Source organism: Tripterygium wilfordii, chromosome 10 (genome assembly GCF_013401445.1).
Source record: "Tripterygium wilfordii isolate XIE 37 chromosome 10, ASM1340144v1, whole genome shotgun sequence".
Classification (NCBI taxonomy): domain Eukaryota; kingdom Viridiplantae; phylum Streptophyta; class Magnoliopsida; order Celastrales; family Celastraceae; genus Tripterygium; species Tripterygium wilfordii.
The window spans coordinates 233795-248430 of NC_052241.1; the positions used below are offsets into that span (position 1 = coordinate 233795).

The 14636-nt window shown below is 36.3% G+C and overlaps 1 protein-coding gene and 1 non-coding gene across 2 annotated transcripts; both read left to right on the forward strand.

The window, feature by feature from the left end:
• Positions 1-3279: 3279 nt before the first annotated feature.
• Positions 3280-7123, forward strand: LOC120006884 (cyclin-D1-1). The gene is made up of 6 exons (XM_038857003.1): positions 3280-3708; positions 3821-3907; positions 4587-4685; positions 4792-4993; positions 5084-5217; positions 5528-7123. The coding sequence occupies exons 1-6, from the start codon at positions 3457-3459 to the stop codon at positions 5744-5746; spliced, it is 993 nt and encodes a 330-aa protein (XP_038712931.1). The 5' UTR covers positions 3280-3456; the 3' UTR covers positions 5747-7123.
• Positions 7124-14531: 7408 nt separating this feature from the next.
• Positions 14532-14636, forward strand: LOC120008324. The gene has a single exon (XR_005470444.1). It is a non-coding gene; the product is annotated as a small nucleolar RNA R71 (small nucleolar RNA).

Sequence of the window (14636 nt, forward strand, 5' to 3'; positions counted from 1 at the left end):
TTATACATCTTTAAAGTAATAATAAATATGTCTAGTTGGAATTGCATGGGCCATCAAATCAAAGTATGTCTGTGTTGTTGGTGTTTTAAGAAATCAAACAATTATTTAGTTCTTTCATTTGAAGTTAGGAGACAAGAAGTTGAAAAAACAGCTTCTGGATAAAGGGAATTTCATTTTTTTTAGGCACGGGCTAGATAGCTAGTTTCGAGTGATAGCTTAGTGGTAAATTTCTCTAGAGTCGAATCTATGGATTCATAAGATCCTAATCAGTTCGATATCCACTATTAACAATATCTTTGTGGTCATGCGGTGGGATTTGGCCAAACTTATCATGTCCAGCGAAAAACTTCTGTGAGAGCGGACTTGACGACTCGAGTTTAGATCATATCAGATGACAAAATTTTCAAAAATATTTTCGTGCTCTGCTTTCAAAATTTCAGGGTACTTAAGTTAAGTCTTCTTTCCAATATTTACTTATAAAACTAAAAAGAAGAAATAAATTATTGATAATATATAATAAAATGGATATATACAAACACACATAAATACAAAATCAATTTAAAGTTTGCAACTTTTATTGCTAGGTTTCAAATGTTAAATCATTGTCTCCGTAGAGAGCAAGTAGTGATGGAGATGAAGAAGAGAGTAGGTACATAATCCACTTTATATCATTTCCTAAACTCTACATGAACTACTTTTGTTCATTAAGAGAGTTCAATATGTTGCATCTTGTCTCAATGCTCCAACAAAAGATAGCAACTTTCATTGCTTTCGCTACAAATTAAATTAAAACAAAAAAAATTATTCTACTTTAACAACGCCGCCTACTCCTCTTTATGCAAAACCCTCTTTTTGCCTATTCCAAAATTTTACGGTATATCACTATCTTAGGCCAAGCGTTCTTGTCATCGTCCTTATTTTCCCCTTTTCATCATATTTTACTTCAATTTTTTGAATACAGGAGAGGGGATGAGGAGGTTCGAACTCGAGATCTCTATGAATATCGCACACATGAATGTCATTTGAGCTACTTGTGGTTCTCCCTTTATTTATATTTTTCTTCTCTACACTTTAACATATCAATATATCTACATTACATATTCACTTCCTAAAAAAACCACACAAACATACTTACATACGTAAGTACGTTACACTTACACAAACTCACTATCTTTTCTACTTTTCTCACATCGTATCTTTATTATTATTCATGGATGCTACTCCAATTTTATATGAAACAATCTTTTATATATATATATATGGGCGCGCAACCACTATCTTTCGCATACATATTGGGTAAACTATGACTCGAGCAATAATTTCAAAAATGACGTGTGTTAAGCACATTGTAATTTCATGTATGGCTTCAATAGGAATCGAAACATGACCTTCAAAGACGGTCCCACACAATATTCTTGTTTGTATGTTCCAAAATAATAAAGATTTCAATGGTTGATATTTCAGTTATCTTAACAATTGAGTTAGAATCACATGATCAATGTGAATTTGTGGATTTCACATGTCCCACATAATGCATATGAAATCATGTGCGCACAGTTCAACCGTTTAGATAACTGAGATATCCGCTTTCGAGACCAGTAGTATCATTATTGTTCTATATTAGTTTTTTTTTTTTTTTTTCCTTTTGTCCAAAATAACCTCCTACCTCTCATTGGTGGGGGTAGATAACTTTCAACTCTCATTGTCACTTTCATTGGATAGTAATAATGATACCATAGAAAAGATTTTCACATTATTGTGCTGTAATATGCCAAGTCCTAGATGCTTTTGTCATAGCCCACACACACAAAATATGTGTCATCATTTGAATATGCTATAGCTATTAAATAACAATTACTGCAAATATATTTCACTATATATTTAGCTGGGGTAGCCTCTTATAAATAGGGTACCCCACCAAATTTGACATCTAAAGATTCATCTCAGACACGCGTACGGCAGTGAACACCATGGTTTAACTTATATACTGTTTGTACTTGATCATCTAACTTGCTTTCGCGGATAAGGACACGAATGGCTGCTTAACCATTTTTCACGGGAAAGAGATGTCCACTACACTATCCTTTTATTATTATTATTATTTTTTTTTTTATATTTCCTTTTCTGTCAAAGAAGTCAAGTAGAGGCCACGTCCAACTGGATTGAAACTTTGGTCCGATACCATTTTTTTTTGTCGACAAGTGGAGTAGATGCTATGTCGAACTGGACTGAGACTTTGCTTTGATATCATGTTAAAATTTCCAACCCAAACACACATCAACAATATTATCCTTTTTAGGTTAATCGGTTCATTGTTGATACAATGGGCTCGCAAGGCTTTGCTATTAATGGACAGTAACCAAATGATATTTAGACCTAGAAAATACATTGTTAATGTGTGAGGATAAGAATTTTGTTTACAAGTCATTCGACTCTGTTACGCCAAATGGATATGCGATTATAGTCTGGACACCATTTGGTCACACTTAATTTCAAAACCTTTAGATGCGGAAATTTGACTAATCAAGACATGAATCCAGTTGTTTGAACTTTGAAGAAACATATGTTATCACGTGAGAATTTACGCAGTTCCAATGCACTCGATTAACTTCGCTATAAAAAAAAACTACTAATAACCATCGTTCTCATGTTTACTTACTCCAATCACCATCGCTAGTGAAATTATTAATTGTTATAATGAAGACAAATTAACACAAAAAATCCCTAATAATTCCACGTGGCACGAGTTGTGTGGGCTGTGACATTGGTAGCCCAGTCAGAATAAACTAACTCCAGAAGCAAATAACCCAACCGAATAACATATAGTACAAGTCAAGTCACTTTCACATAATCAAGGTGTTTTCTGGACTTGAAATAAATGACAAACGGTTCAAGAATTATAAATTACAAGTCAAGTCACTCTCACACAATCAACGTATTTCATGGACCTGAAATTAATGACAACGGCTCAAGAATTATAAAAATGTTAGGGATTTCATAGAGACCTATAAAACTTGATGCACATCAATCAAGGGATATGATTATTTACTGGGATGACTAGAATCCCATTATAAATTAAACAATATTGTTTGGGCTGAATTTTCGAAGAGGTACCAAATCCGCCCAAAGTTAAAAATCAAATTTCCCCGGGTAAAACAAAAACCCTATACTCCTCTCTTTCTTTTCTGTTTCAATTACCAAAAGTTAAAATTTTTTTTTTTTTTTAAAAAATCAAATAAAAATATCACCGTCTCATATTTATATCAACAGAGTATAGGCAGAGACAGCAACAACGGCAACCCTCAAACAAAAATATCACTTCCATTACCATTACTCCCCCCCACCCCCCAAGGCGCAAGCAGAGAAACGCCATTTCATCGACACATCGGCGCGTCACTTTCACGGCCGGAGGGGTAATGGAAAAACAATAAGGAAGTATCATCATCGGCGACGATCATGTCGGTCTCGTACACCGATTGTCTCTCCGACCTTCTCTGTTGTGAGGATTCTGGTATATTATCCGACGAGTCTCCGGCGGAATCCTCGTCGGACTTCGATTCTTCCTCCTGCGGTGTCGAGGAGGAATCGATCGCCGGTTACATTGAGGACGAGAGACACTTCGTTCCCGGTGTCGATTACTTGTCTCAGTTCAAATCTCGCTCTCTCGATGCTTCAGCCAGAGAACAGTCAGTTGCGTGGATTCTTAAGGTACGTCAGTTAACAAGTATCACTCGGATGATGTTGATGGATCTGAGTTATGATACAGCTGCGGTGGTGATCGATCGGTGCGTAACCGCACGTTCATGTCGTTTTGTTGCAGGTGCAGGCATATTACGGATTCCAACCTCTAACGGCTTATCTCTCCGTCAACTACTTGGATCGATTCCTTTACTCTCGCCGTTTGCCGGTAAGTGACACGGATTATGCGTGAAGCGGTAATTTTAAAATCCAAAGTAAATTTGACTTTCTAAACGCGGAAAGGACATGAGTGGGTAACATTTTTTTTAGAAGAATGAGTGGGTAACATTTAATAAGTAAATAGTGTATTGAGTAATTTTTATTTTTCTACCCAACTAACTAAGCTAAGTGGGTGAATTTATGTATTATATACTCTTTTGAGTAACGAAACCATGCAAATTTGCCCATTTGATATCTAATATAAGTATAAATTCAGACCATCAACCCACCTACACGTATAGAAGTTTTCCACACAGAGTAAGTTGGACTAAAACTCATCCAACTCGTGACCATAAACTTAGGATATTTCAAGTTCATGCAGTTCGGCTCTAGAAAGATTCATAAGATATAACCCAAGTGGTTATTTATGTATCATACTGAGTAGGAGTAGTATATGTGTCTCCGTTTGAGGTAGACGTTGCAAATTTTTTTTGAGTATTTATTATGCCTTTATAAAGTTAAGTACTAGTGTATATATTAATATACAAAACTTTAATTAGCTTTTTTTTGTGTACTTTATGATATTATTTGTCACCTTATTTGGGAGCAATTAAATGCTCCATTTCGGAAAAAAAAACAAGTGGTGATTAATCAATGATGTAAATCTCTTTACGTGTTTACTGTTTCAGCAAACAAATGGGTGGCCAATGCAACTCCTATCCGTAGCTTGCTTGTCATTAGCTGCTAAGATGGAGGAACCACTCGTTCCCTCCTTATTGGACCTTCAGGTATATATCAATCTTTTTCATTTTTTAATTAATCCTAATTAATAGTTAATATGTATTGATTAATCTAACACTAATTGTACTAATTGTGATGTGTGTATATATGTAGGTTGAAGGTGCCAAATATATATTTGAACCAAGAACAATCCGGAGGATGGAGTTTCTGGTTCTGAGTGTATTGGATTGGAGGCTGAGATCCATAACACCATTTACCTTCATAAGTTTCTTTGCATGCAAGCTCGATCCCACAGGAAATTATGTTGCCTTTCTAATTAAAAGGGCCACTGAAATCATTTTCTCTAATATCCAAGGTATATATACATAAATATATGTATATATACTTATAGTATATATACATATATGAAAACGTACGATTCTTATACATGTTGTTTTGTAAACAGAGGCCAGCTTTGTAGAGTATTGGCCGTCAAGCATTGCTGCAGCAGCGATACTTTGTGCAGCCAATGAAATACCAAACTTGTCTCTTCTTGTTGATCCTCAACATGCTGAATCATGGTGCGATGGGCTCAGCAAGGTAAGAAGACTATATACATATGTAAATGTACATATATCAGTTTTAATAAGCATTCCAGTAGTTGGTATCTCAATTATTCCAGTTGTTGAGTTGTATGCACAAGATTTCTTGTACATCATGTAAGACGTGTGGAGCCCATGAATTCACTTGAATCTTGTGTGTCCAATTCAGCTGATGGGATAATTGAGATACCAAATGTCGAGATCTTTATCATTTTTGTATATATGTTAATCCTGATTAATTAAGTTATAATTAATTGAATATGCTGAATATATATATATATATATATTCATGGATGTTAATTTTGCAGGAAAAAATAATTCGGTGCTACAGGTTAATGCAAGATGTTGTGGATGATAATAAAAGAAGGAATCCCTCAAAAATTCTGCCGCAGCTGCGAGTGACAATCCGGGCCAGAACGAGGTCCAGTAGTGACTCATCATCCTCGTCTTTTTCATCATCGTCTTATAAAAGAAGAAAATTAAATAACTGTTTGTGGGTAGAAGATGACAAAGGAAACTCCGAGTGAGTGAAGGAAAGGAAAGAGAGGAATTAAGTAATAAGAAATAAGAAGAAGTTAATGGTGGTCCAAGTTGTGTAGAATCCTCGATTATTTTTTGGAGGGTTTTGAGGGTATTTTGACATACTGCAATCTTACGGATCTCAGTGGTTTTTTTGTCTTAGTTATCTCAAATGTTAAGTTGGATGCATAGATTCCATATGAATCATATACGCCCATCTCAACATTGGAATAATTTGGATAAAAACATTGGAGTTCTTAGCATATTCATGGTTTGGTTTGACATATTAGAGAATGTGGATATTTCCAAGTGTGTGCACATAAGAGTTTGGTGAGAGAGGAGAGATTTTATTAATTTTATTGGTTTTGTTTTTGTTGGTGAGATATAAGCTTTATCATTCATGAGTAATTTATGGTATTGCTCTCGCAGATTCCCAAGGGATGGGGATTTGTTTACAATAAAAGATAGTATTAATTTAATTTTTGTGTGGGGAAAGAGAAAAGGATTTTGAGTTATAATATTAATAATGGTGTCATGGGGAGAGTGTGAAAGAAGTGGGGGTAATGAAGTTCAATGGCAGAATTGATTAGTGAATGAAAGGTAGAGGAGATGGTGGTAGGACCTCTTTTGTATATAGAGGAAAAAAGAGGCAGAGATAAGAGTAATAAGGGTGGATTGAGCTTTTGAAGATTAAGTTCATGGTGGTTTATAAGTCAAGCATCCCATACTGGCCACCATTATTACTTCTTTGGCTGCTTCAACACACTACTACTTGATCTGCCAATGAAGTCCAATTGATGGTGAAAGAAGAACAAAAATGTCCATTTTTTTCTTACATTGTTTATAGACTTTGTTTGTTGTGTGTGCGTGTGCTTTTTTTGGCGAGAGTTGCCTCTTCTTCTAATGGCCAGCGGCCTTGATGGCCTAACCAATACCATAAAAAAATTTTCCTTTAAATTTTTTGTAATTTTGTTTTTAACCCTTCTGATCAGTGGAATCCACCGTGTGTGGTGGATATACACGTGTGTGTACCTGTATATTTTGATTGAGAGGGGAAGGAAAAACCCTAACAATATATATATATATATATAAATGATAAAGTTGAAAGGTCTTTGGGGCCTATTCAGATGGTTGGTTGTCGTATTGATGTGCATGGCAGTAGCACGTGATCGATTGACAGACGAGAGATGCTTTTGTAGTTTTTCCATTTGTTTTATTACTGCACGAAATTAGCTTTTTAAGATCCAATTCCAACCCCAATTATATATATATGTATGTATGTATGTATATGTCTTTATGGATTGTAGCGAGGCATGCATGCATGCAGGTACTGTGACTGTTGAATAATGAATAATGCAGTGAAGATCCCGACTAATTGAAGGGACTGCTCATCGGCTCCTCAACTGTTCAATTCATTCATGAATACGAACGACGAAGAGTGAGTCTCTTCATTATTTGCACGTACAGTAACAGTACTAAGGCCCCTCTCGTGGAAAATATATATGCCGACCTCTTTTTACGGATTTAGTTTAGGACAGATGCAGCATGTGATTCTCCAATATATGTGGCCTCGATCATTTTTTTTTTTAGTGCTTTATTATAATAACTGGATTTCGAGTTTGTAAACTAAGTTAATAAAAAGATAATAACAATTTATGGTCAGTACATTTATTTATTTTTATTTCTACTGGATTCAATTATTCATGCCATGGATCAAGGAAGACAGTTAGGACCACTGCATATATATATATATATATATATATATATATATATATATATATCTTGCAATAAGATATTTGGGTTGAAAACAACGATGAATTAAGCCCTTGGTTCCACATAATATTTATCTTTACTTTATATGTATATATATATATATATGTCTTTTGGTTTATTCTAAGACTATGGATCCCATGACCTTGACATTCACTTTATGTCTTGCTCATTGAAGGGCTTTGATCTTAATTAATTTGTACATATGCAATAAAGCAATATGGCGTATATATATCTTCATTAACCCGTCACCCGGTTGGAGCCTTGAAGATTTAGACATTACATTATCAAGCCAAGGAGACCCACTTTATTCCCCACTAAAAAGGTTGAGTCTTTTTCAAACAAAACAACTTTCTTAATAACCCCATCATAGGTGATGGATATATCGTATAAGTTGGGAATGAATATTTCCAACTGGGAGATGAAAATTTGACGTACAATGTTGACATTCGGTGACTTACCAAACTACTATAGAAGAATGGGGCCATTTAGATACCAAAGTAAGAAGTCAATGACTCATTCAAAGAATTTACATAATTAATAACTCGTTAAAATAACCATGTATACGTAAGTGTCGTAATTTTCAACCCAAACACGCTAACAGTATTATCCTCTTTAGGTTTACCAGTTCACTATGGATATTGGATATATCGAGACTAAAAGACTTTGTTCTTCATGGGCTGTCGCCAATGATACTTATAAGTCATTCCGTTGAGGTATGCTAGATCGATGTGAGATTTTTAGTACAGTAAATAATGACAAAAGCTTGCATTAATCAAGAAAAGAAATGGGTGCCAATGCCTCAATAGCTGGTGATGGATGTTGATGCCTTAGATGGAGAAAACTACAATATTTGTAAAATAAAAATGTATAATAGACAGCTTAGGTTGGCAAAAATTTCTTATTGTGATATAATTAACGCTAAAGACACATGATTAATGGCTAAGGAGGGGCCCTTTATAACTAAAGTTTGGCATGCGACTTCTTGAACCCAACAATCAAGGGGGGTTTCCTTTCTTCTCTGACGTGAGGGCTTATCATTGGTTACTAAATTATACATGTAATCAACCCAAAACCAATATGGATTCTGTGAACAATTTGGATCTCACCATTATTACATAAAATACAAATCCGAGTTATCATCATGATAGTAATTAATAATCGATAATTTTTTTAAAAATAATACTCAAGCAAATAAAAACATGTATATATATATATATATGAACATGATAATTGTAATATATATGGTACGTAGAACCACCTGTTCCTTTATTTTAGATATCTCAAATTGAGTTCAAATATGTATATTGGCTCCCAACCACCTTTTTTTTCTTAACTAAGCAATCACTCAGTCCATGCAGGTAGAGGTCTGAAAGTGAGAAAAACCATGGAATTAGGATTCCACAAGAAAATATTTCAGTTGATTAGTTCGAACTCATGACCTCGGCCGTAGTATCAAGTGGTTATTGTGTCCCAACCACACTTTTTAGTTTTTTATATATATACACACTTTCAAATCATATATATATATAGATGGGGAATCCAAAGAATATATAAAACCCAAAAGCCAAAAATTCTTTATATGCAAAGTTAGGCTTATTGGGGGTTAATACCAAAACATGCACCTTTTTTTTGATCTTTAATACCAAAACATGCACCTTTTTTTTTTGTGATAGGGAAAATTCAACTTTAGTTGGCTAGCGATGACAAAAATAAAAAATGGAGGACCCTTTAGAAAAGCATTTAAGCTTTAAAAGTTGGATTCATTGGTTGTAAAACAATTAAGAGGTAGAGAGGATCATATCGTGGGTTTGATGTAAAAGTCCATAGGCTCATATATATACATTGGGACTTTTAAGGGTTCAAAAGCTGAAATGATCATATGCACACACAACATATATTTTTCCAAGATTTTTGTGCTGAATGCAAGACAGCACCATTATCAATCCTACCCATTCTACACTAGTCCCAACTCGTCATCATGTGTCATATATATATAGTGTACTAGATTCATAGTAAGGAAAAAAAAAAAAACAAGGCCAAAAAAGAAAGGAATACTATGATGAATTGATGATGATTGATATTGATCATCACACACACACACATATAGTTATATACCACTCCCTTATGGCTGTATAGAGAGAGTTATGTTGTGTTAGTGTGGCTGAAATTAATATTAGCTACTGTTACAAATGGCAATGGTGAGACGAGCTAGCGAGGCATCATACGTGATATGGATTTAATTGCAAGCGCACAAATCGCACAAGTAATATAAAGATGAGTAAATTATCGTTTCCACTAGGGATGTGTTGGCAAAAGAAATCAATGTCAAACAAGCTACAATTATGTAAATTGGAGAAAATGATTAGCGATTGGTTTTGATTTTTACTAAACTAATTGAAAAGAACAAAAACAAATCAAACACAAATATGAAATCAAGGATGGAAAGCACTAGGGTACTTAACTTCACCTCACCTATCCAATTCAATTCCCTTGATTCCTTAATCCCTAATTCATCTCTCAATAATGACAATCAATTTCTCAACCTATTCAATGTTCTATTCCTAGATACATCAAATGTATTTTCAATATAAATCCCTGTTATTCCTAACAATTGGATTAATATATCAAAAACTCATTACGAACTATGGAAATCATTTAGCAATTGCATAAGTCACAAACCTATATTCCTATGGTTCATGCACCCTATGTCATCTATGGCTTGAGGCAAACCCTAGATATCTCCTTCCGGTCTCAATCTAGGCAGCAAATCAATTGAATGATGGCCAAACACTCAAAAGCATTAATCACACCCATAGACAATCAAGAGAGAAAGAGAAATCAAGAAATAAGGAAATCAAGTTTATTGAATCTTCAAGGTTTGGTTACATTAAGACCCTAGTAGGAAATCTAGCCACTCATGGAAGCAAAATACATCATTAAACAAAGGAAATCAACCATAGAAACTAGGATAGAAAAGGAGAGAGGAAACCCCCTTGTAGATCCTCTTCTTCTCCAAGCTCCAAGGTGACCTCCAAGCTCTCCCATGGAGGCAGCACGAAATCCAGCTCCCCAGCCTCCCAACTCTCCTCCAAAACCCTATCTTATGCCCTTTTATACTTCTCCAAACTCTTATGTCGTTTCCAAAACAAGTTGGGGTCGTTTTGGCTTAGAAACACGTGAATTCGGGTCTTTTCCGCGAAACTGCGCAGTGCTGTGAATAGTACTCCGATCGATCGGGAATAGTCCGATCGATCGGAAATACAATCTGTCTCGATGATATTTTTAGGTGTTTTGGCAGGTCCGATCGATCGGAAATTATGTCCGATCGATCGGAAATTAGTCCTGGGCTCCAAGTCTTCATTTTGCACTCTTTTCCTCCCTTTCTTGCCTTGACACCTACAATATGCAAATATAGCTTTCTTAGGCAATATTAACTCTTAATCAACTCAAAATGCAATGAACTTATGTGTAAAGGATGCACAAATGTATGTATATATTTGACACATCAAACACCCCCACACTTAACCTTTGCTCGTCCTCGAGCAAGTTGAGAATGAATAAAGGAGGGAAAGAGTATTTTCTGTTAAGCTCAAATGAAAAATAAAACAACAAAGACCTACTCCAAATAAGCAACTAATCTATGCCACTTTCGTAGGGCTCACGATGACACTTAGCATGTGCCACAAGCCTTTAAACCCCTAGGTGCCCCTAGTAGGAGGAGTTGTGTCTCCTGAGGGTTTACCAGAATGATACCCACAAACATTAAACAAATTCAATGCCAAAATTCATGTCATCAACAAGAGTATAAAACGGATTCACAATTGCAACCCTATCCACATTAACAAACCAAACATTAGGGCATTCAAACCAATAAAGGCATTCCTTCAAGAATCTTATCTCATCCACTTTGCTTATAAATTCTAGAATTGATGCACATAATGGATTTCACTTGATATTTGGCTTCAAAGTGACCTAAACAATGGCCATGTAGTCTTCCAAGAACAATAAGAATCCAAAAGCAAATACAATGAGCATTTATTCAAACTTCATTCTTATTCACATTTTTTTTTCTTTTTCTTCTCAAAGGTGACTTGTGCAATGTTCAACCTCCTTAAGCTTTCTAAATGACTCATGTAACGAGCTTTCGACCAATGACTCCCAATCCAGTTGGCTTAGGGCACTAGGTGTTAAGACACCCCAACGGATCTAATTACCCAAGTCAAAAAGGCTACGAGGTTAAACTAGTCACCAAGGTACTCGAACATTCATTTCCTACCTTTTTACGCGAAACTCATTGCTTGCTAGGCAAGAGGCCCGGTTACTCAGCAGAGAACTTATGAAAGAAACCATTTATTAATAAACACAATTTTTTTTCTTCTCTTTTCTATTTTTTTTTTCTATATATTTTTTTTCTCTTTTTAATTGCTCAAGTAGTGCTACTTAGAATCAAATTGATCTCAAACAACCGCAAATGCCAAAGTCAAGTCATATTTCATACCCCACAATCAAGTGTTCCATATTCACAAAGGCACAATGGACAAAACAATGCTCAAGATAGGAACAACTCAATTGGAAAGAATGTCCATAGCAAGATCCATCAATGCTTCAAAGATCACAAAATTCATCCAAATACACTCAAGAGTGACATGGCACAAGGCATTTGAAGTTAAATTTATTTTTTTTTACGAAAACGAGACATCTAAATTCCCACCCCCACACTTAAAATATGCAATGTCCTCAATGCATGGAATAGGTGAAAATAAAATAAAAAGATAGGGATAGAATAATACAACCTGGGTTGCCTCCCGAAAGCGCTTGGTTTAAAGTCTTCAGCCCGACACCCCTTTGTGAATTCAACCGGGATCCTTGAGGGTTGTGGTGTAGACTCCCCTTGATGGCTTCTTAGGATTGACATTTGATTGCTTAGGTGCCATGCAAGGAGCATAAGCTTTCATCACCACCATTTCCTTAGGATAGACATTTTTCTTCATTTTCTTGGTTTTCCTCTTCTTCTTTTTCTTGCTCTTCTTTTTCTTCTCCGTGGGATCTTCAATTTGAGGCTTTTGAACTTCAATTGCAGCTTGTGAGGCTGTCTTGGGAACTTCATGCTCAACCTTGGAATTTTTGCCTAAAAGAACTTCCACCGGAATATATGGAACTTCCTTCTCAAGAGTGTCGGGGATGATCATGTCAATATACTCTACTTGGAGGCATTGTTGAGAAATCTCCTCTTGCCTCCTAGTTCCAAACACTTTAAAAGTGATTTGGTCACCTCCCGCACCTCTCAAAGTAAGCTTCCCTTTTTCAACATCTATCAAAGCTCTCCCGGTGCTCAAGAATGGTCTTCCCAAGATGATAGGAGTAGTGGGGTTGGCCTCCATATCCAAAATAAGAAAATCAACCGGAAACATAAGATCACCCACCTTCACTAAGACATCCTCTACCATGCCAATAGGATACTTGATAGATCTATCCGCCATTTGCAAAGACACTGTGGTTGGACTAATCTCATGCAAACCAATGAGCTTAGCTATTGATAGTGGCATCAAGTTGATACTAGCTCCCAAATCACATAGCGCCCTTTCAATTACCGTACTACCAATGGTGCAAGGAATGGTGAAACTTCCTGGATCTTTCTTCTTAATTGGAAGCTTTTGCTGCACAATGGCACTACACTCCTCCGTTAATTGGACACTCTCATAATCCTTCAACCTCCGCTTCTTAGAAAGAATTTCCTTCATAAACTTGACATAGCTAGGCATTTGCTCCAAAGCTTCTGCAAAAGGTATATTGATCTGCAATTTCTTGAACACCTCAAGGAATTTTGAGAATTGAGAATCATTCTTGGTTTTCTTCAACCTTTGTGGAAAAGGAATTGGAGGCACATACGCTTTAACCGGAGGTGCTGGCAATGAACTATCGGGCCAATCCATTTCAATTGCATATCGAGACTCCAAATTCTTGCTTTTCTGCATTTTTTCAACTTTCTCATTCTGGGCTACAGTGGTCCGATCGATCTGAATTGGGACCGATCGATCGGAGTTAGACTCTGTCCCATTTTCAATTTCTGATGTAGTGGTCCGATCGATCGGGGTTGAGGTCCGATCGATCGGATTTGAGCTCTGTCCTTCCTCAACTGCATTTTTCTGCAATTCTTCATCTTTCAGTTTTTTCGCTTTTTCAGCATCTAGATCGGCAGCAGTTTTCACAAGATTACCATTCCGTAGAGTAATAGCATAACAATGATCCTTCCCTTTCGGATTCACTTCCGCTTGGCTAGGAAGTCCCCCTTTTTCTCTAGAAAATAAAGCATTAGCTAATTGCCCCACTTGTATCTCAAGATTTCTAATGGAAGCCCCTTGATTGTGAATCAGTGATGCTTGGGTTTGTAATGCAGAATCAGTCTTGCTGATGAAGTTGTTTGTGTTGTTGGCTAATGCCTCCATACTCCCGACCATCTTAGCAAACATTTCATCAATGTCCCTCTTCTTCTCTTGGGGCTGCATTTGTTGAGGAGGAGGGTTTTGCACGTTTTGATTGTTGCTCCAAGAAAAATTTGGATAATTTCTAAATCCCGGATTGTAGAAATTTGAGTATGGATCATTTCTTGGCCGATTGTAATGCCCACCTCCAATATCATTAGCTTGCTTGCTTTGAGAAGAAGATGCATTAGTAATCAAACATTCTCCGGTTTGATGGCTAGCACCACAATAATCACAAGATACGAAAGGCATTCCTTGAACCGCATGCACTCCTTGATGAGAATTCACCGTTAAAGCATCAATCTTTTTAGCCATAGCGGCCAAGACGGTCATCACATCGGCATCTCTTGAATTACCTTGCCTTTGTGGTAGCCTCTCCGTAGGCCAAGAAGTATTTGTCTTGGCAACCTTCTCAAGCAAAGTTCGAGCATCCTCTTGAGATTTAGTCATAAATGAACCACCCGCAGCTGCATCTAACATTTGCCTCGTGGACATACTCAATCCGGAATAAAAAGCTTGATAAACAATCCACTCCGCAAGTCCGTGATTGGGACAACTCCTCAAGATAGCTTTGAACCTCTCCCAAGCTTCATGGAAAGATTCAAGATCAAATTGGGAGAAAGTCATGATATCATTCCGGATT

What these genes read in the sequence shown, in the direction of transcription:
- LOC120006884 (XM_038857003.1), top strand. Translation starts at nt 3,457, where the DNA reads ATGTCGGTCTCGTACACCGATTGTCTCTCCGACCTTCTCTGTTGTGAG. An exon ending in CCTCCTTATTGGACCTTCAG is followed by an intron (nt 4,686 to 4,791) that starts GTATATATCAAT and finishes GTATATATGTAG; the next exon opens with GTTGAAGGTGCCAAATATAT. An exon ending in CATTTTCTCTAATATCCAAG is followed by an intron (nt 4,994 to 5,083) that starts GTATATATACAT and finishes TTTTGTAAACAG; the next exon opens with AGGCCAGCTTTGTAGAGTAT.